This window comes from Denticeps clupeoides, chromosome 1, assembly GCF_900700375.1.
Source record: "Denticeps clupeoides chromosome 1, fDenClu1.1, whole genome shotgun sequence".
Taxonomy (NCBI): domain Eukaryota; kingdom Metazoa; phylum Chordata; class Actinopteri; order Clupeiformes; family Denticipitidae; genus Denticeps; species Denticeps clupeoides.
Genome location: NC_041707.1, coordinates 24,057,872 through 24,078,077, shown reverse-complemented (window position 1 = coordinate 24,078,077; position 20,206 = coordinate 24,057,872). Strand labels below are relative to the sequence as shown.

At 40.7% G+C, this 20,206-nt stretch overlaps 2 protein-coding genes across 8 annotated transcripts in view; one reads left to right on the top strand and one right to left on the bottom strand.

Moving 5' to 3' along the window:
• Nucleotides 1-20,206, top strand: part of frem1a (Fras1 related extracellular matrix 1a) — a 30,568-nt gene that overhangs the window by 578 nt on the left and 9,784 nt on the right. For 3 of the 6 annotated variants that reach the window (XR_003751133.1, XM_028994603.1, XM_028994973.1), the window contains exons 1-21: nt 4,743-4,879; nt 8,190-8,261; nt 10,986-11,327; nt 12,796-12,890; nt 12,999-13,309; nt 13,503-13,699; nt 13,833-14,156; nt 15,494-15,602; nt 15,733-15,864; nt 15,942-16,286; nt 16,373-16,515; nt 16,608-16,804; nt 16,877-16,967; nt 17,049-17,216; nt 17,660-17,868; nt 18,014-18,107; nt 18,199-18,451; nt 18,788-18,967; nt 19,117-19,302; nt 19,428-19,624; nt 19,715-19,940. Coding sequence is in view for 5 of the 6 variants with exons in the window: in XM_028994603.1 (XP_028850436.1) it covers nt 11,088-11,327; nt 12,796-12,890; nt 12,999-13,309; nt 13,503-13,699; nt 13,833-14,156; nt 15,494-15,602; nt 15,733-15,864; nt 15,942-16,286; nt 16,373-16,515; nt 16,608-16,804; nt 16,877-16,967; nt 17,049-17,216; nt 17,660-17,868; nt 18,014-18,107; nt 18,199-18,451; nt 18,788-18,967; nt 19,117-19,302; nt 19,428-19,624; nt 19,715-19,940 (3,697 nt within the window). In the remaining variant the exon portion in view is untranslated. Of the gene's footprint in view, nt 1-4,742; nt 4,880-8,189; nt 8,262-10,985; nt 11,328-12,795; nt 12,891-12,998; nt 13,310-13,502; nt 13,700-13,832; nt 14,157-15,493; nt 15,603-15,732; nt 15,865-15,941; nt 16,287-16,372; nt 16,516-16,607; nt 16,805-16,876; nt 16,968-17,048; nt 17,217-17,659; nt 17,869-18,013; nt 18,108-18,198; nt 18,452-18,787; nt 18,968-19,116; nt 19,303-19,427; nt 19,625-19,714; nt 19,941-20,206 lie in introns of those variants that run through there. The other 3 variants (XM_028994839.1, XM_028994754.1, XM_028994674.1) reach the window with 3 other exon arrangements.
• Nucleotides 63-19,772, bottom strand: LOC114799190 (bone morphogenetic protein 4). 2 transcript variants are annotated; one of them, XM_028995720.1, is made up of 8 exons: nt 19,688-19,772; nt 11,038-11,186; nt 4,479-4,529; nt 4,028-4,137; nt 2,322-2,540; nt 1,565-2,186; nt 908-967; nt 63-676 (listed from the first exon to the last, which is right to left on the bottom strand). In XM_028995720.1, the coding sequence occupies exons 5-8, from the start codon at nt 2,515-2,517 to the stop codon at nt 550-552; spliced, it is 1,005 nt and encodes a 334-aa protein (XP_028851553.1). In that variant the 5' UTR covers nt 2,518-2,540; nt 4,028-4,137; nt 4,479-4,529; nt 11,038-11,186; nt 19,688-19,772; the 3' UTR covers nt 63-549. The 2 variants fall into 2 exon arrangements, with proteins under 2 accessions (XP_028851553.1, XP_028851465.1); XM_028995632.1 differs by lacking the exons at nt 4,028-4,137; nt 4,479-4,529; nt 11,038-11,186; nt 19,688-19,772 and having other exon boundaries at nt 2,322-3,473.

The following is a 20,206-nucleotide window of genomic DNA, read 5'->3' as shown; positions in this document are numbered from 1 at the left end:
ATACATGCAAATACAAATTGGTACTTGCATAATTTGTAGGCATAATTCTTTGATGACTGGTGCTTTAACCCAAATCTATATTCTATTATCAGCTAATATATGTGTGGCATTATTTACTTAATTACTTACAAGAAATAAAAGTTAAAGTGAACTGAAAGTGATTCGTTTTCACATGTGACACATCGCAGCACAGCACGCCGTGCACACAGTGAAATGTGTCCTTTTAACCATCACCCTTGGTGAGCAGTGGACAGTCATGACAGGCGCCCGGGAGCAGTGTGTGGGGATGGTGCTTTGCTCAGTGGCACCTCAGTGGGAACGGCAATGTTCAAATTCCGGGTCTGTTTGCTTTCCCTCTAGACCACCACTGCACCGGTTTTATACACACCGTATATGTTATATTCTTTACATGTTGAGTACCCTAGAACTGCACATTTTCACATCCATGCTCTTTTATTCCCTCACCTGGTGACTTGGTTGTATTGCATGACAGAGGACAATTGCTTATTTTTATGTGTGCTGAAGGGTCAGAGGAGGGAGTGGTACTTTCTAGACATTTGATTGGCACACACAGCTCTCTGCTCTTGCCTGTCCGAACTCCTCGATAAAGATGTTGTCCCCTTCTGTCCTGTACATCACCATCAACGATGACAGCTCCTGTGCCGTGCAGCTTGCACTGCAGTAAAAGAATACACAGGGGTTCTAATCAACACCAACATTTGTGACGGCTGAATTAATTTCCAGTCTTCCTCTTGGGATCCCACGGCACTGTGAGGTTGACACACTGTGTGTCATCTGATCATTTTCCAAGTCATTCATTCTTCCTTCATTCAGCGGTGATTTGTGAACCTGATCTCTGTGTGTTCAGTACAGAAGAGAAGCGTGTAGGGCTGTCAATATTACCTACCTGTTCCTTCTGGCCTGCCTGCTTTTCTTTTCAGTGTGGGCCCCTGTATAGCAGGAACCTCTGAGGACAGTAAAATTGATTAAAGAAAATCAATACCTTTAGTAATCAGATTATATACAGACACGTTTATTTTTATTGTAAACTAAGAGATGTGTTTTCTATTCAACTGAATCCGTAGGTTCCCAGATTTTTATTTGTTCACAGAGTGTTAAAGGGTTCTTTAATATATACTAGGGAATATATTATTTGCACCAAACTGTGCAGTTTGTAGGGTAATTAGATAGTTCTTCACAGACTATTAGTCAGATCTGTTTTCACTTTTGATGACAATAAAATGTTTGTAAAACACTCTTGAGCTCATCAGAATCTCAGGGTTCCACAGGTAAAAATAAAGGTTTTAGATCTTCCACAAATTAGATATCAAGGTCCATTCTTCAAACAAATTGTTCTCTGCATGTACGAAAAAAAACAAGACTGTATGGTCCTTAAAGTTAACCATTAAGACAAACTAATGTTTATTCATCTGAACCAATTAGATCTGTAAGTGCAAACATGGCTTTAAGTACTTAAGTAAATATCATCACCTCATGAATTGATTTATATAATTGGAAAAATAGTTCTGGAAATGTAGGATCATGAGACAAGATAATTCCTTACCTGCAGACACTGGCATTGAACCCTTCAGGCTGTATGATCCACAATGCCAGCTCACTCTTGTGAAAGTCCACATAGTGGTAATGGACCCTACAGTGCTCATGTCTTCGTGGACGTCCAGAGAGAAAATGCTTGTCCTGGCCAACTTGGGTAGTGAAGTACTGCTGATGCTGCCTTTGCACCATCACTCCAGCTGCTGACCTATGGTGCTGTTGTGGGTGTGTGCGGTAGACCACCAACAAGGGCTGGCTGAGAGAGCTTCCATTCAGACAGTAGAAGCTCTGGGTCAAGGCTTCATGGAACACCAGGCTACCACTCTCATCGTGGTAGCGGAGCTGGAATCCTAGGACCTCTGTTGAACCTCTTTGCTGCACCAGGACCTCAGACACATTGAAGACGTCAAAGCCCAGGGGTGGTTGCTGGTCAAGGGTAAGGAGACGTTCAACAAGGGGAGCGCTAACATTTATGCTGCCTGTAGCGACTGACATGCTGTGAACAGCTACTGTCACACTCAGGGGCTCCGGATGGATGGTCTTCCTCAGCAGCACAAGCTCTGCCACAGTCATGGAGGACTTCAGGTGAGATATATTAAACCATATCCAGGCAGGGCTGCCATATTTAGAGCCTGAAAGGAGCAGCAGGAGTTTCTGGCATCATTAAATAAAAACAGCAATTATTTGATGAGTCAAAAGATAACAGGCAAATCCAAAGACACATCTTTATCAGTTTGTTGTTGAAAAAAGAAAAATGCTGATCCTACCTTGGATGCTGCGGAAGCTTTGCACCAGTGTCCCATCCTCTCCACCCATCTTTCCGGCCTCCTGAGCATAGAGCAGCTGGTACATCTGCCTCATGTAGGGGTGTGGCTTGGCTTGCTGGGGTGCGGACAGTTTGTCAATGTGCAGCATTTCCAGGATGGCTTTCCCTAGATCTTTGTTCTCCGTTGCCTCTCCCATGTGCTCCAGTAACCTGAAGGCCCCTGCCCAACCAAAGACAAGAAGCATTGTCACTACACAAACACAAACCGTCAAGCAGCGCAGTAACCACATGCTGTTCACTTAGAGGAAACCAACAGCTTAGTGGACACGTTGTTTACTGTTCTTCACCGCCAGAGGAACTAGAAAGGGGGACTTGCTCACTAATTGGAAGAGGTGGGCAGGAATGAGAGCAACTGACAGATCCCATGGCCAAGTTTTCAAACAGAAAACCACTGGAATGTCACAGTCCATTTGACAAGCATTGTGAGCTCTCTGTAACAAGCAGGCAGGCGGGAAAAGGGCCATCTCCAGTTTAACACAAACCCTTAAGATGGGTAGTTTATGGTCCTTCACAACTCATTACTCTTTTTCCTTTTTTGTGAACTGCGTACTTTATTTGTTTTTCCAAAAATGATTGTACACATTTACAAAGATCTCATGGCAGATCTATATCTGTCTAAAATAAATGAAAATAATTAAATGAAATTAAATGGTACTGAGTGACTACTCAGAAACTGAAATACTACAGTAGAATGCAGACACTGCAGCAGTGACCTAACATAACCACCATGTGGAGCCAAAAGTTGGTTTAAACTGACTTACCACATACATATTGACTCACACTGAAAGGTGCAAAACCACCGGCTAACCTTTAAACCCATTTTCCAATATGTCTCAAATGAACTTCAGTTTCAGTCTTAAATTTCATGGCTGTTGTTAGCCATTATTTTCACCATTGCTGCTAATGCCATACGTCACAGTCAGGTCTGTCACTCTGTGTCAGTGGTCTGGTCTGAATGATCAATGAGCCAATTTATCAGTTTCAATCAGGCCTTGTTTACCCAGCAGTGCTGTTGGGTAGCTCTGTCCGGAATTTCTGCTGGCCTCAGGAGTTGGGTTTTAAAGGTAACTACCAGGCCTATCTGAAAAGTCCAACAGCCTTCCGTTGGTTTGCAGATAGCTGTATTTATTTCCTTCTTTACTTTACTTCACTTTACTTTATTTAGCAGACGCTTTTATCCAAAGCGAATTAACAGGTTTCCGCCAGATAGTTTCACAAGAGATTTTTTATTAAAATTTGCTCATTTTCTAGAGGGTCATTTCTTTCCTGCTTTTCACTAAACAAGTTTTGATTATTTTAAAACTCTAATCCCAAGGTCTGCATGTATGCAGGCTTTTAGGATAACCTTTAAGACCCTACCATTACACTTAAATAACAAATAATATTGAGCTGTGAATTTTGTTCAGCCTTGTTTTACATTAACATTCTCTGATAAAAGTCTTTGTTTTGTGCTGCTGAACTGGGACATGGTGGGTTTTGAAGGGTCTTCTGAATCTTTAAACATCATAAAAACCTGTAAAGAAATGACCCCTCTGACACATAGAGATCAGTGGCAGAAGGATGGCTGATAGTAGGTAGAGACAGCATGTCCAGCCGTAATCCTGTTGTCCTCATGACTGTTGGCTGGTCAAACCTGGATCCACTTACTTCTCAGAAATGCGTCTGTTGGCTGGCCTGAGGCGTGGGAGCACAGCAGATGATGTGCCTTTTAAGGTCTTGCAACACATTTTTCTTGCATTACCTGACATTTTAAGTACCTATAAAATAAGATACATGGATTAATTGCAACACTGCTGACAACACTTTTCAGTGTTATCAGCATTGTAATTTCCCCACACTATCACTGCTCACAACGACTGTAATCAATCAATTAATTAACATTTCTTAATTAATGATAGTATGACATTACATGACATAATACTATGTAATTTAATATGATTAATAATTATGTGTAATAATGTGTGCTGCATAAACATAGTTGTGGGAAGGATGGTTTGTGCATTTTCAGTCAGTTGAGAATTTCATTTTAAATAACAGAAAGCACACAGGAACAAGGCAATAGGTCTTTATATGCCATATACTCCTTCCATGGACTTACCGCTTCTTTTCTCTTGCTCTGTTGCTGAAGAAATCACAGGCAGCTCTTGCTCTGTAATTACAGAGAGATGAAGCTGTTGTCACTGCCCAAGGGCCTGGTGGGGAGTGTTTGAGTCTGTCTTTGATCTGACTTTTTCGATGATCATGTTTGTTTCATTCTGACTGGCTCTGGCATTTTCCCACTCTTTGTCGGGTGACTCCCCCTTGAACCAACCCACTCCTCCTTAAATGTGGGCCTGCATCCCCTCCTCCTTCCTCACACACACACACACACAGATTCCTCTTCGCCTTCATTCCTCCTTTCATTTGGGGTGTATAGTCCATTTTGTACGTAAGACAGTTTTTGTGGGGCAACGGAGCAGAGGAGGAAGGCGGAAATTATACCTGTACATCTATCATTCTGTAAGTTGATTTTATTGTATATAGATGCATGGAACCATGTCGGCACAGGAAAAGTGATGTCAGAGTTTGTTTTGGTGGCAAGATGTGTATTTTGCAATGTGAATTGATTGTATGTGTTAATTGCCATCGTGTTCATGTCCTAAATGTGTTCTTAGTCTAATTCACTAAATTGTGGTACATGATTTCTTGAGTGTTTTTTGGGCTATGTGTGTTTTCGGGCAGAAATGAATCCTCAGGGTGACAGGCTGTGTTCTCTTTGTATTTTACTGCTCTGGTGCACTGGTCTTTGTTTATGTGACCTTAGTGGATTTAGAACATGTGTCTGTTAAACTGTTTTATTCAACCAAAACTCATCTGCTTTAAATGAAAATTTTGTAACGTTTTGAAGGAAAAACATCTTATGTCATTATGTACAGAAGTATTTACAGCTCCTGCATTTCCTTTTCTTTCCTTTCTCTTCTTCGTAGAACATTTTCCGTTTCTCTCTTTCTGATCTTCTCGGACAATGGAAATGTGGCTAGTGAGGACCCTCTCATGTATAAGACGAGAACCAGTTACACTAGCATGAGGAAAACTAGCATGGCTGCGTGTCCAGCTGTGCAAGGCCCAACCATTCCAGTCAGACTGGGGGAGAACTTGCTCCTCTTACAGTCAGTGTAAAAGATAGTTTGTGTTTGCGTGCCTTTGAAAATGCATGGTTGCAATTATGGTGTCAGAGACTGCTGTTGTGGCGGTTTGGAATTCAACAGCAGATGGGTGAGGATGGGTGTAATGGTTAGCAGAGGTCTTTTTAAAACTCTACTCATAGAGGACAGACATTAGTTATAAACTACAGTACCAAATGAACTTTGAAATGATCTTGGCTCAGAGCCTGATATAGCCTCTAAAATCCAGCATGAACAAAGCACAACCCAGGTAACAAAATGTCCAGACTTGTGTTCATATGATATGTTGCCATTCCGTTCATGCCAGGTTTGATTGACACAGCAGAAGTTGACTCTTTGAACTTTTTATGTAATATGTTTTTATTAATATTTTTATGTAAATAAAGTATTCATTTTGAAATGGTTGAAGGACAGGGTTAGTTTTTTTAAGTTGAGTGATAGATATTTTATAAATAATACATGTATTATTGTATTAGTATTCTGTGTTATTTTTCTATTCTAAAATTCTGATGATCCATCAACTCTGTTTGACCTGTGTGCTACTAACAGTGAAAGAAAACTTAACTCAGAGATGTCAATTCAGTGAAAAATATTTTCTGTTCCAACATAAGTCTGTTTTGGAGTCTGTCGCTATTTGCACCTCAGCAGAGTCTGTCTCTGTCATAAATATAACTGGTGTCTTTATTACCTTGTTCTTCCCTCAAGCTACACAGGGTCCTTTCAACACTTGTGTGTTGAACTTGCTCCAAACCTCACGGTGAGCACCTTTAACAAAGGTGAATGGTATAATCATGGCCAGGATTTCTGAAACATGCCTCATCTTGCCCTCAGAACAATGTAGCGGGTCGCTGAGTGGTTGAAACATGATGTTTAGGGGAGAATGCACTTGGTTGTCTTATAAAGTATATGCTCTTCTGCAGCAAGGTGCATCTGACCATGAGCAATCAAATAAGACTATGCAGAGATGTGAAAAACTGTAGTTTATTAAATTATGTCATGGATTAATCCTAGACAAAAACTTCATTTTTTAATTGAGAACCTCACTGAAGTTTTCTTTCCGTCTAGAACTAGGTTTGATTAATGAATGGGGAAACTCACATATTATGTGATTTCTGTATGGGGATTAATCATAACTCCCCCTTGGCTGCTCCCATTAGGGGTTGCCACAGCGAATCAACCAGTCTGGTTGTCTGCATAAGTGATTTGGCAAAGGTTTTATGTTGGACACCCTTCCTGATGGAACCCTCCCCATTTATCCCAGACGCCCTTATCCAGCGCGACTTACAATCAGTTGTTACAGGGACAGTCCCCCCTGGAGCAACTTAGGGTTAAGTGTCTTGCTCAGGGACACAATGGTAGTAAGTGGGATTTGAACCTGGGTCTTCTGGTTCATAGGCGAGTGTGTTACCACTAGGCTAGTACCACCCTATCCAGAGTGACTTACAACGTGCTTCCATGTTACCATCAATGAAGTGATCAATTCTGGTTCACTAGAACCCCCAACTATGAATATAATCTTTTTATTCACTCTGTTGTAGGTTAAGAAGGTTACAAGTTAATCTAAATATTCTTTAAAGAGGAAGGCCTTGAGCTGCCGTTTGAAAGTGCTCAGTGACTGAGCTGTTCTGACCTCAAGGGAGAGTTCATTCCACCACTGAGGGGTCAAGACAGAGAAGAGTCTAGATGAGTGTCTACCTTTTACCTTCAGAGGCAAGCAGTACTGGAGGCTCAGTGCGAGGTATAATAAGGTAGGATGGTGCTGCTCCATGTTTGGCTTTGTAGGCCACGATCAGTATTTTGAATCTGATGCGTGTAGCTACTGAGAGCCAGTGGAGGGAATGTAGCAGAGGGGTGGTGTGGGACAATTTGGGATGGTTGAAGATCAGTCGTGCTGCTGCATTTTGTATTAGTTGTAGAGGTCGGATGGTACATAGAGGAAGACCAGCAAGAAGGGAGTTACAGTAATCTAGTTGTGAGATTACTAATGACTGAACCTGTATTTGGGTGGCCTGTGTCCAGCTAAATAGCAAGATCCTGATGTGGTGAAGGTTGCTTGTTCTAATCCTGAACCGCCACTGATGTGCCACTGAGCAAAGCACCGTCCCCACACACTGCTCCCCGGGCGCCTGTCATGGCTGCCCACTGCTCACCAAGGGTGATGGGTTAAACGCAGAGGACATATTTCGTTGTGTGCACTGTGTGCTGTGCTGTACTGTTTCACAATGACAATCACTTCACTTCACTTCAGAGTTGCTTCACCCTCTGCCACAATCCTGGATGGGGCTAATGGATAATGGACGAGAATGATGGGAAAATTTGTTAAGGAATTTACCATCTTTTCACTCTACTGAGCACACTTAATCCACAGGGTCTTTGGTACTTTAAGGCCCTCAGTGTCATGATGGTTCATTTTACACCCTCTTTGTCTGGACCTTAGTTCTAGTCTGGGCTTCATACAACATCCTGTAAGTGGAGTGTCCACAAAATTTAATTGGTTTTCCAACAAAGCTGGTGAGCACAAGGAATGCATGCAGCTCTGGATCTGAGACTTGTTGTCATATTTGGAATTAGTGTCCTGGGAATAGTGTGTGTGACTGCCTAGATTAAAGAGTTTTATCATTTTTCCATCTGCTTCTCTGTTTTAGCCAGTCTATGAAGCCAGGAAGATGAAAGAGTGAAATATTATCAAGGAGGCCCAAACAAATCCATCACCACAGGTAAAGACTTTCAGATGTTTTTCATTGTGTGTAATTACTGCAGGCACTGGGCATGGAAACCAAATCCGTATCAGATAATGAGATTTATGCTCCTATGGAAAGAGAGCACATAGACATCTGATGTCTGTAAAAGGAGTTAATATTAATTCACCATCTTGTGGTTTATCTGTTAACTATTCAAACTTCGAAACTGTTGGACTGATCATATTAAAACCAAACAAGCTCTAGGGGAAGTGTTGGCCTTCTGGGGCAGTGGTGGCCTAGCGGTTAATGAAGCAGCCCCGTAATCAGAAGGTTCCCGATCCGCCAAGGTGCCACAGAGGTGGCACTGAGCATAGCACTGTCCCCACAAACTGCTCCCTGGGTGCCTGTCATGGCTGCCCACTGCTCACTAAAGGTGATGGGTTAAAAGCAGAGGACACATTTCGTTGTGTTAACCATGTGCTGTGTTGCATTGTTTCACAATGACATATAATCTCAGCAAGGCAACATAACTGTGACATGTCTCTTTCCAAGTACCAGCGAAGCTGGTGGAGGATGAAGAATTTTGGGGTCAACATAAATAGCATTAAGCGAGTTTCTCTGCCAAAATTTAAACATGTTTGAGATCATGTTGGTACCACAGGGTCGTAGTAGCCTAGTGGGTAAGACACTTGCCTGTGAACCAGAAGACCCAGCTTCCAATCCCACTTACTACCATTGTGTCCCTGACCAAGACATATAATCCTCAGGGAGCTGGGAGACCCTGTAACTACAGATTGTAAATCGCTCTGGATAAGGGCGTCTGATAAATGCTGTAAATGTAAATTTTAGATGGCAAAAGATTGTATAGAGTAATGTCAGTTACTTTAACATCACAGGCAGGCCTGCCAAATAGTGATCACATTTTCCCCTGACCCCTTGCCCCTTAATCTGTTCAGAAGTACAGGAAAAGACAATAATGTATGTCATGGATGTCAAAGTGGGAGAAGATTTAATTGTAAATAATTGTAACTAAATACTGAAAACATACATTTATTCTGAAATTCTTAAATATATGGCACACTATTTTTATTAATGTGCAACAGTGACATTCCTCTTCATCTCTATTTTTTTTATTCCTTACATCCCCACCCAGTGGCTAATGTCCTGGGATGGGATGCTGAGCTACAGCTCTAAATTCAGCAGTTACAGATGAGAGAGTGAACCATAAACAATATAATCTCTCTGCCTCATTTGATTTGTATTTTCCAAAGAATGTTACTTTGTATCCTTTTGTTAATCCCCAGATAGATTTTGTCATTTACTATTTCATTTCATAAGGGTGAAAGGGATGTGCAAATGAAAGAAATTATGCACAAGACAGGGTAAAGAAAAGAAAACATAAACAAAGACAAGCTTAAGATTTCTCAAGTGAAAACAGACTTGTTTTCACTTGAGAATGTGACTCCCATTTTTTACAAAGACATATATACCACTTAATTTACAGAATCATCCCAAGGGTGGTTATTTTGGCTGCCTGCCACTTCCTGTGTGTTTTGGATGATAATGAAACTGCAACATAAGGGAAATCCACTTTGTGGGTGCCTGTGTGATTAATGAAATACATCTGTGCCTTTTATACTGGAGCAATTTGGTCAATGGCCTGAGAGCTGGGAGAGCTGACCCCATTCTTGTAGTGCAATTAGTTCAGCTATTATTAGCTCAGATGCGATCAAAAAGTTAGCTGATTGTTTTAACCATATGGGCCTAATCTAAAACTTATTAACCATCTGAAAGAGTTGCATTCATTTAGAATTTAAGATAAACACAGATTTTACCTATGTAGTTGATATAAACGTCCATTAAATGTTAAGTAAAGCACTTTGTAGGAAACTGCCATTTCATGTGTCTATCAATCAATCAAGTTGCTATGTCATCTCTGGGGTAATGTGTGCTTAAGACACACTCTTTAAAACAGCCATCCATGCAATGAAATTGTTCTTGTATTTTCCTAAAGGTGTGCATTGAATGTAACATGTAACAATTGTGTAAAATAATTTTTTCATACTTGGAAAATATCTATGTGCAAAATCAAGACTTAGGACTGGGTTGTGAAAGCATAGCAGGCAGAACTCAAATTACAATACAGTCACCCTTAGGAAGATTCTGATGGGGTCCACTGGTGATTTATTTATCTTTATTAGTACAGCAACAACCTATTGACACAGGATTTGCTAAATTATAATGTGGTAGAAAACACCCACTTCAGATACAGGTCTACATCCTGGATTCAAACGCACACATATCACGGAGGTAGCTGTGCCCAGGATGTATGAGCAGATGAAGCACATTGTCCAGATAAAGTGCAGGAGTGTTAGTTTTCATTTTAATACAATGTCAGTTCAATATCAAAGTGTTGAATAATTAATATAAAAAGCACCAACCTGTGTAGAATATCACAAAAAATTGCAGTAGTCAGTGTATTTGTGATTGCCAGTATCAACCCCTAATTAATAGTATATTTTTTTATTGAATCCATGTTTCTAACAGTGCCCCTTGAGAAGTCAGTGTGTTCATTCAAACTGATGTTATTTGGCCTGGCTTCAGTACAAGATAGATCAGCTTATCTATTAAAACCACTGGGGCAGTGGTGGCCTATTAATTGGGTATTATTAATGGGTATTAATGAGGACTGCACTAAAATGTCTTTCAATTTAGAATTTAACAATTAACTTAATTTATTAATTATATTGTTTATTACAGAAAATTCAAAGAAACATGTCAAAGGTAACATACATAGATTCTTATTAGTTACCTGGATTTCTTTGGCTGGTGGAGGCTGAAGACAGCTGCATACTGAGAACCATGGATCAACAAATGAAGACACAGTGGTCACTGCATTTTTGTTTCTTAATTGTGGCTACTGGGAGCATCCATGGGTCCTTAGTGAAGACCAACCTTGGCCTGAAAGTGAAGAGGGGTCAGTCAAGCTTCCTACAGAAAGGGGACCTGGAATTCCACATTCCTAGAGAGAGAGACAATTGTAAGCTAGAGGTCATCCTGAACGAGCCCATAACACAACGTGTCGGAAAACTGCAGCCTCAGGTAACAAACCACATTGTGCTGTCAGTCACAACCCACTTTAGTGTCAATTAGAAGACTGGTTAAGGTGCCATGAGTGGCGTCAGTGATTTAAAACTGTGAGATTATTCCTGTCTGTTATCAGCACAATTCTCATAAGACACTACACTCTTACATATTACTGTAAAACTAAGAGGTGCTTTTGTCATGTTACAAGTTGTCTCCAATTTAGATGTTTTAATTAAAATAATGCCTTTACATCTATATTAGACAATATACATAACAGTATGATAACAGGCGATTTTACAGTATTTGTTTTAATTTTTATCTGTCTAATTTACAAATATCACACTTAAGTATTGTAGTCTACAATTACGTATTGTAGTCTATGACACTTAAAATGTTTTATTCCAGAATTTTGTTGGGAATTGTTTAGTTTGAGATTGACCATGCAGGTTTTACCCAATACAGACCAAAACTATGAGCAGTGATATTTCTCTAGTGTGCGGCCTTGGAGATTCTTGTGGCCTTTTTCATCATTCATAGCTGGAACACTGTTATGGTTCTGACCAATGAACCAAACAGCACTCCCTCAGAAGAGCTGCAGATGTAGAGATAACTGTTCAAGCAAGCTCAGACACAGAGGCATGAGATGTAATGAAGATGTGCTGAAAGATCTTCTTGCAAGTCTGTCTGACGTCTGAGCTATATGACCACTGCAACCAATTACATGTTTATTGAATATATTGAAAATATATTTTCTTTACTAATGCTAAAACAAATTGTAGCTCTGGATAAAAACAGCACAAGAAATAATTAGTTTGTAAAGCTCTCTATAAATTAGTGTGTAAAACGAAATGACAGTGATGTTTTCTGTGCACACATTGGTAGGGATTTTGTTTCTGTTTTACATGCTCTTCTTCTGAGTGCTGCTTGGTCTGTCAGCTCAATCCTTCACAACTTCCCAAAGATAACATGAAAGAGAGATCATCCTTCAAAGGGGCCACCCAAATGCTTTTAAAGTCCACAGGAATCTCTGAAGTGGTGAAATGGTGAAGCCAACTAAGGAGGGAGCCATTTAACTAAAAACATGTGTCAACCACTAGTTGCTGGTTCCTTAAATGTTGATCGGGTGTTTCAGGTGGAAACACATTATGTGTGATAAACTACAAGTGAGAAGGTAAAGGTGGACATTTAAAAGGATCTCCCTGTTATCATGTTGTCTAAAAGCATTCAGAGAGTTGATGACAAGCTTGGCTTTGATCACTGAAAGGTGTCTCTGTAACACAGGCCTAGGAGCTTTCAAAATTCTACAGCCCCTTCAGAGGATGTTAGCTCCACCCATTGTCCACTAATGAGGGTGCATTGCTTTAGGCTAGTCCCTCATATAACCAAATAGGGACTGTATCATTCCCAGTTTGCAAATGTAAATGATTATTTTGTTAGCACTGTGTTTTAATGTCTATATAATTTATATATTGGTTTGCTGAAGGTTTTTGACTGCCACTATTTAACGGATGAGGTCAAATATGTCCACAATGGCTGCCCTCTTTTAACAGAAGACACTGTAAAGTTTCGTCTCTATAGGTATGCTATTTTGTATGATGAGTTAAAAATTGAGAGTCCATTTGTTCGTTCATTTAGTTTAACAAATTGAACAAAATGCAGAGGCTAATATATTATTTTTATTCCAAGGTTTACTGAAACAGACACCTACACTGAGACATTCTACCTTCATGTGAAAATTTTGGAGCCTGATTGTAACATCATTGATCTGGGGCCCAAAAACATGGAGGTGCCCGAGTTCTATGGTCTGTCCAATGTACTCGATGGCAATGTGATGTCTTTCAACTATGAGCGCCGTACAAACCTGGAGTGCAACATTCAGATCATCACACTTGACACCCATCTTCCTGTGCACGGTCAACTTGTCACAGGTGAACCAGACAAACTGGAGGCCAGAGGGGATGAGCCTGAGAGCTTTGTCCCACTCCTACGACAGCTTGGTATGGCATGATATTAAAAGAATTATGGCTAATTATTTTCATGACAAAAAGGAAAAATCACAGTATGACTGATTGGTCATTTGTGTTATTCATTTATTTCTTCACTTCACTTTTGTCTTGCACTGACATATTGAACATTTAAACAAAAATGTATTGTTTTAATTTACTGTCTGTAATAACTTTCACACTTCAGATAACAAGGCCAGGGCCAAATGTAAGAGTGAGCACTGCCTGAAGGGCCTCAAACTAGTGAAAATAACAAAGATGCCTTGTGAAGACTTTCTATTGATGGGTCTGCGGTACCAGCATATTGACCCACCATCACCTGATGTTGACTATATAGCCATCAGACTGGATCTTGTAGACACCAGAAGCAGGAATGTATACCAGGTACCTTCTGCTCATTCCTAATCACTCTCATTTTTAAAAATCCGATGGTAACCAAATGATATACATTTATGGTTTCCATTGGGATATAAAAATTTGAATTAATGAATGTTGTGTGCTTGTATGGTCTTTGCAGTCTGAACATGCCTGGATTCCAGTACAAATCATCAGTGGTATAACAAACCAGCCACCAAAGCCAAATTTCATGTCCATGTTGACCCTGGAGGTGGATCAGTTCATCCTGACACCATTCTCCACCACCACACTAGATGCAGTGGATGAAGAGACTCCCAAACAGAGACTAGTATTCAATATAACCAAGCCTCCAAAGGAAGGCTTCATCACCCATCTTTCAGACCACACCAGGTCTATCTCATCCTTTACATGGGTAGACCTTAATGAAATGCTTATCGGTTATCAGCCTCCCAATTCCAGCCACATCCAGCGAAGGAACTATGAGGTATCATCACCACATTTTATTTGGACTCTTAAATTTTGCTCATTGTTCTTACAAACCTACTCAAACTTTTCTAAACTTTTACACCTTTCTTAAACTTTTCTAAACTTTTCCACATTTCTAAACTAACACAAAACCAACACATTTCACTGTGTGCACTGGGTGCTGTGCTGTGGTGTGTCACATGTGAAGAGGACACCCTCTTATTGTTTGAGGAGTTGTAAATGTAAAGTATGCACAGCGCGTCACTTTTTCCACATGGTATTATGTTACAGCCTTATTCTAAAATGAATTGAATTCTTTTTCCATTGGAATTCTACACACAACACCCCATGTGAAAAATTGAAAAGGTTTACTTTAGGTTTTGGAAAATCCTCTCCTCTTTGCAGCACCTCTGCAGCATCAGGTTATGGGACAGTGAAGGCCTAGCAGGTAAGGAAACAGACTCATAATCGGAAGGTTGCCAAAGTGCCACTGAGCAAAGTACCGTCCCCACACACTGCTTCCTGGGCGCCTGTCATTGCTGCCCACTGCTCCCTAAGGGTGATGGGTTAAAAGCAGAAGACACATTTCACTGTGTGCTGTGCTGTGGTACGTCACAGGTGACAATGAATCACTTTCACTTCACTTCACAGGTTGTATGGGAAGCATGTGTCATTTTAAGATGTTCAAGTCTTGGCATTGAGTGGGACACTGAAGGACACTGGTTGGGACACTGAAAAACAGCTGAGAAACATAACCACAGCATGATGCCACTACCATGAATTTTGTTTCTCATGGTCTGAGAGTCCTTTAGGTGCTTTTGGCAAACTCCATGTGGGCTGCCATGTGCATTTCATTAAGGAGTGGCTTCTGTCTGGCCACTCTACCATACAGACCTGATTGCTGGATTGCTGCAGAGTTGGTTGTCCTTCTATAAGGTTACCTTCTATACACAGAGGACCTCTGGAGTGACCATCGAGTTCTATGTCACCTCTTTGGCTAAGGCCTTTCTCCACCGCTCGCTCAGGTTAGGTGACCGGCCAGCTCTATGAAGAGTCCTGGTAGTTTGGAACTTACGGTTTATGGAGACCATTGTGCAGAAATTTTCCTTAACCTTACCCATATTTGTACCTGGAGACAATCCTGTCTCAGAGGTCTACAGACAATTTTTTTGACTTCATGCTTGGTTTGACATAAACTGTCAACTGTGGAACCTTATACTGATGTGCTTTCTCTTTTTTTCTCTTTTTTCAAGAATTTTTTTTCACATTGTCATTATGAGGTGTAGAATTCTGAGGAAGAAAACATCAAAATGCATTAAAAAATACAAACAAATAAACTGTCATGTTTGTTATCAGGTTGAATTTGAAGCCCAAGACTTCTACTTTGAGAAAAGCACTCCAATAAAAGTTCACATCTCTGTTCAGACTGCAAATACCAATGCACCCAGAGTGTCCTGGAACATGGGTAAGTCCAGTTTAGGATCTGTAGAATCTGTTTTTGTATTGCTAAGGATATCTGGGACCTCTGGTTCTGGTTCTGTTATATGTCATACCTTTAGCCCTACTTACCAAGCACAAGCCTTTTCTCTTAACAGGTCTTAGTCTTCTAGAAGGCCAGTCTAGGCCTATAACATGGGATCAGCTTCAGATTGTTGACAATGACAATCCAAAGGCAGTCCACCTTATTACTGTAGATGGCTTACAACATGGAAGACTCACTGTGAGAGGTACAAATGCATTAAAATTATTAAATATAATTTTATACATGGTTTTAACATGACATGTTTTTATCCTTATTGATTAGGAGGCAAAGGCTTTATGTTCAGCATCAGCGAAATCAAAGAAGGAGTTGTGCGCTATCACCATGATGATAGTGACACCAACAAAGACTTTGTGATTTTTCGGATCACTGATGGGCACCACCAGACCAGGCACAAATTCCCCATAAATATCTTACCCAAGGATGACAGTCCCCCTTTCCTCATTACAAACATGGTATTGGAACTCTCCGAGGGTCAGACTGCCCTACTAAGGGGGTCAATCCTTCAGGCTTCCGATATGGACTCTAGTGATGACTACATCCTTTTCAACATTACCAGACCACCACAGGCTGGAGAGATCATGAAGATCCCTGGGCCAGGAATCGCAGGTGAGATGACAAAAGGCAGCTATTTATTTTTGCAGTACAAATATTAAACCATTTTAGAATTATTGTGAGAAACCTTGCATGTCTAGGTTATCCTGTTAGGCGCTTTCTTCAGAAAGACCTTTTTCACTCGATCATTTACTACCGACATCTGGGCAATGAGGTGTTTGATGATTCCTTTGAGGTGGTCCTTTCTGATTTCCATGACCCACCCAACCTCTCAGACCCTCAGGTACGGTTAGTTGTCTCTTTTCTCCCCAGGAAACTACATTTTCCATACTCAAATATCATGGAGATTTTCTAAATGGTTTTAACCTTCCCCAGATAATTGTGGTTGTCATCAAACCAGTACCTGATCAGCCTCCAGCAGAGGCACCAGGTGTCATAAGAAAACTATTTGTCAAGGAAACTGAGGTAATCCACTTGACAAAGAAACAGCTCCATTTCATTGATTTAGAGTCACCTGAATGTGAGCTTACATACACAGTGACAACGCCTCCATTCTTTACCAGCAATTTTAGGTAAGCACTGTCCGATTGAGTACTGTGGGTGCTAATGGTGAAATGTATACAGCATTTTCATCTCTTGGACAGGGGGTCTGATGCTGGACGACTTTTCTTGGTTGACAGCATCCCAAAGTTTACCAAGGATCCTGATGCACCCATCCTGAGACTTTTCACACAGGTATATTTAAGGTGTTTCCAATTTGCCAAACAGGCATTGATCACAGAGAAAAGTCATGTTTGGTCCTTGTTGTGTTTCAAGCAAGCAGTCAACTTCATGAAGGTAGCCTACATGCCTCCTATTGTGGACATTGGACCATACACCCAACACATTGCCTTTGTGCTCTCTGTGACCAACGAGAAAGGAAAAACGGTCACTGGGATCTGCTTCAACATCACTGTTTTCCCAGTGGACGACCAGGCACCTGAGGTACTTTTTGCAACATCCATCCATAATCATAGTTTAGACTGTATTCTTTTGGAGAAATGGAGAAATGTGCAAAAACCAGCAGCAGCAACATGCCCTGTTTCAGAATATCACTTTGTAAATCTAAAGTTATTTTTGAATGAATGAATCATGAATTCTGCCTTCAGTCCTGCATGATGAGAGGAACAGTAAAGGGTTTTCCCTGTTAAATGAGTTAGCACAGTTACTTGAGTAACTATATATTTGCCATACGACAAAATGTATAGTGAGTGTATAGTGCACTGTATTGTGTACTTCTAAACAGTTCATTTTCATTGACAAGGCCCTTCACATGCAGCGCTAGTCATGTATGATATGGTTGCAATGAACTGATTCTGCCATGTGGCAAGAACATGTGTTAAAGACAGAAAATCCTTTGAGTCTGGTGAGCATATAATTCTTTTCAGGTGTTCACAAATCCATTGACTGTGGATGAAGGAGCAGATTGCTGGGTGAGTGTGGATCACTTGCATGTCACAGATATTGATTCCAGCCAGGAAAATATCAGGATTGAGATGAAGAAAAGGCCCCAACATGGAGACATTCTGGTTGATGGAACCCCCATGAGGCCAGGGCAAAGCTTCACAGTGCTGGATCTGAACAGACTAAAAGTTAGGTCAGACATTCTTCTGACATTTATTTTGTGGTGATGGCTTATCTGAAATAAACTGAATTTACAATGAGGTTCTTCATTCTTCCAGTAAACACATTTTATACAGCACTGTACAGTCAGAATAATTGTATTGTGCTTGCATGAACAGGTATCACCATGATAGCTCAGAGACTGAGTATGATGCTACTGAGTTTATTGCTACAGATGGGATAAATACAGTGGATTTTATTTTAACCATAAAGGTAACAAATATTTGAAGGACATTTCCATGACTGTCAGGAATACTTTTAACTAACATCATCAGTGCAATTCATCTTGTGTCTATATTATCAGGTGACTTTGGTCAATGATGAAGTGCCAGTCATGAATTCAGGTTTAAAACCTGTTCTGGACTGTGCAGAGGGACAAGAAGTGGTCGTCACCATTGAGTATGTCTGTGCCACAGATGTGGACAGTGAAGATAACCGGCTGTCCTACATGATTGCCCGTCATCCTTACTATGGTGTCATTCAAAGAAATGGGGTTATAGTTGACCAGTTCACTCAATCTGATATAATTGCTGGGATTATCACTTACAAGCACACAGGTACTGAAAACATAATATGAGTGGGGAAATTGGTCCATGGTGGACTGGTGTGGATGCAGGTTTTTGAGACAACCTATCAAATCCTCCCATGGCTCTGTACCCCGGTGTAATAGGTTCAGTGAGAGATAAATAAAAAAAAACCTGTGCCCATTCCAACCTTCAATGGATCAGGTTCCCCATTACTACCATACAAAGTGCTTCTTAGTAATATGTGTTGTCATAGGTTAGTTTTGTTTATTGAGGCCACTGCAGGCTAATCTCTTATTGCTGATAATTCAAATAAAAACAAAATGTTCCTCAAGATGTTATGTGCCATTTTGTTCACCTGTTTCCTAGGAGAAGAGATTGGACTGACTCCCCGCAATGACACCATCACATTTGTGATCTCAGATGGCGAGTCAGATCCTTCATGTTGCTTTAACAGGCCAACATCGCGTCTGTCACATAACCTTCCTGTCTATGACCTCAAGGTCACTGTATTTCCAGTTGACACTCAAGCACCTTCCATAACTATTGGTAAATGATCTGAACTGTTGTTATTATTATTAGACCTTTAACTTCTAAATGATTTGAATATTATTGTGAAGCGAAAGCAGCCATCTAATGCAGACTGAATCACATGCCATTATTGCCTTTGTGGTAATCTACTGTCCTAATATTTGAAGGTGACGTATTCGTGGTGGATGAAGGGGGTTCGGCCTCTATCACTGTTACCCACATCACAGCCACAGACATGGACACCCCTCTGCAGAAGCTGGATGTTATTCTGATTTCTCCTCCTCAGTTTGGCTACATTGAAAATGTCTTACCCAGCCCCGGCTTTGAGAAAAGCAACATGGGCATCAGTGTTGGTGAGTGCATCACTATTGACAACACTGGGAAACTGAAATAATTGCAATAATTGTTGTTGCATGCAGAAGTACCTCACAAACATAGAAATTTAAATGCAATTTTAATGCTTTCTTTCCACTGATAGGGTTGTTTTCCTACAGAGATGTACTGAATGGCAACATTAACTATGTGCAGTCCAGACACCACAGAATAGAGCCAACTGCTGACCACTTCATGGTCTGCATGTCGGATGGTCTGCGCCGCTCTCCTGTAGTTTCCTTCTATATCATTATCAACCCAACCAATGATGAACTTCCAGAAATCCTCACCAAAAACATCACAGTGAGTTTTTTGATAAAACAAAGAAATAATAGGAATCCAGAGAAGAATCCTTTTGTCAAGTACCTTAGTGTGGTTTGGTTGCATTGTCAGGTGCAGGAGGGAGACAGTAAGGAACTTGACAGATCCATCATCAATGCGGTTGACCTTGATGTTCCTCGGGATCACTTGAAGTTTAGCCTGACAAGAGCCCCGCAGCATGGCTCTGTTATAGGTAGTCTCTATGGAGATGACAGGGTACGTCCCAGGAGGGTGGAGCAAGGCGAGGCTGACTTGGGGATTGTTGTGCAAGCATTCACCATGGAGGAGCTAAAGAATGGTACTGTTTAAATATAGACACCACTGACTACCCATTGTCTTACTTTTTGATGTAATAAGTATATTGGCAACAATCATGTGGAAAAAACATTAAAATGCCAGGTATTTCTGAGACCACAATGTGACCACAATACCATCCTTGATGTGACCCATGACTGATCCCAATTAAAACACAAACAAATCAACAGCAAAGTCAACAAGCAAATCTGGTGGCATAAGAGTGCACCCCCGTAAAATAATACTTTTGATTTAAGGACAGATTCAGTT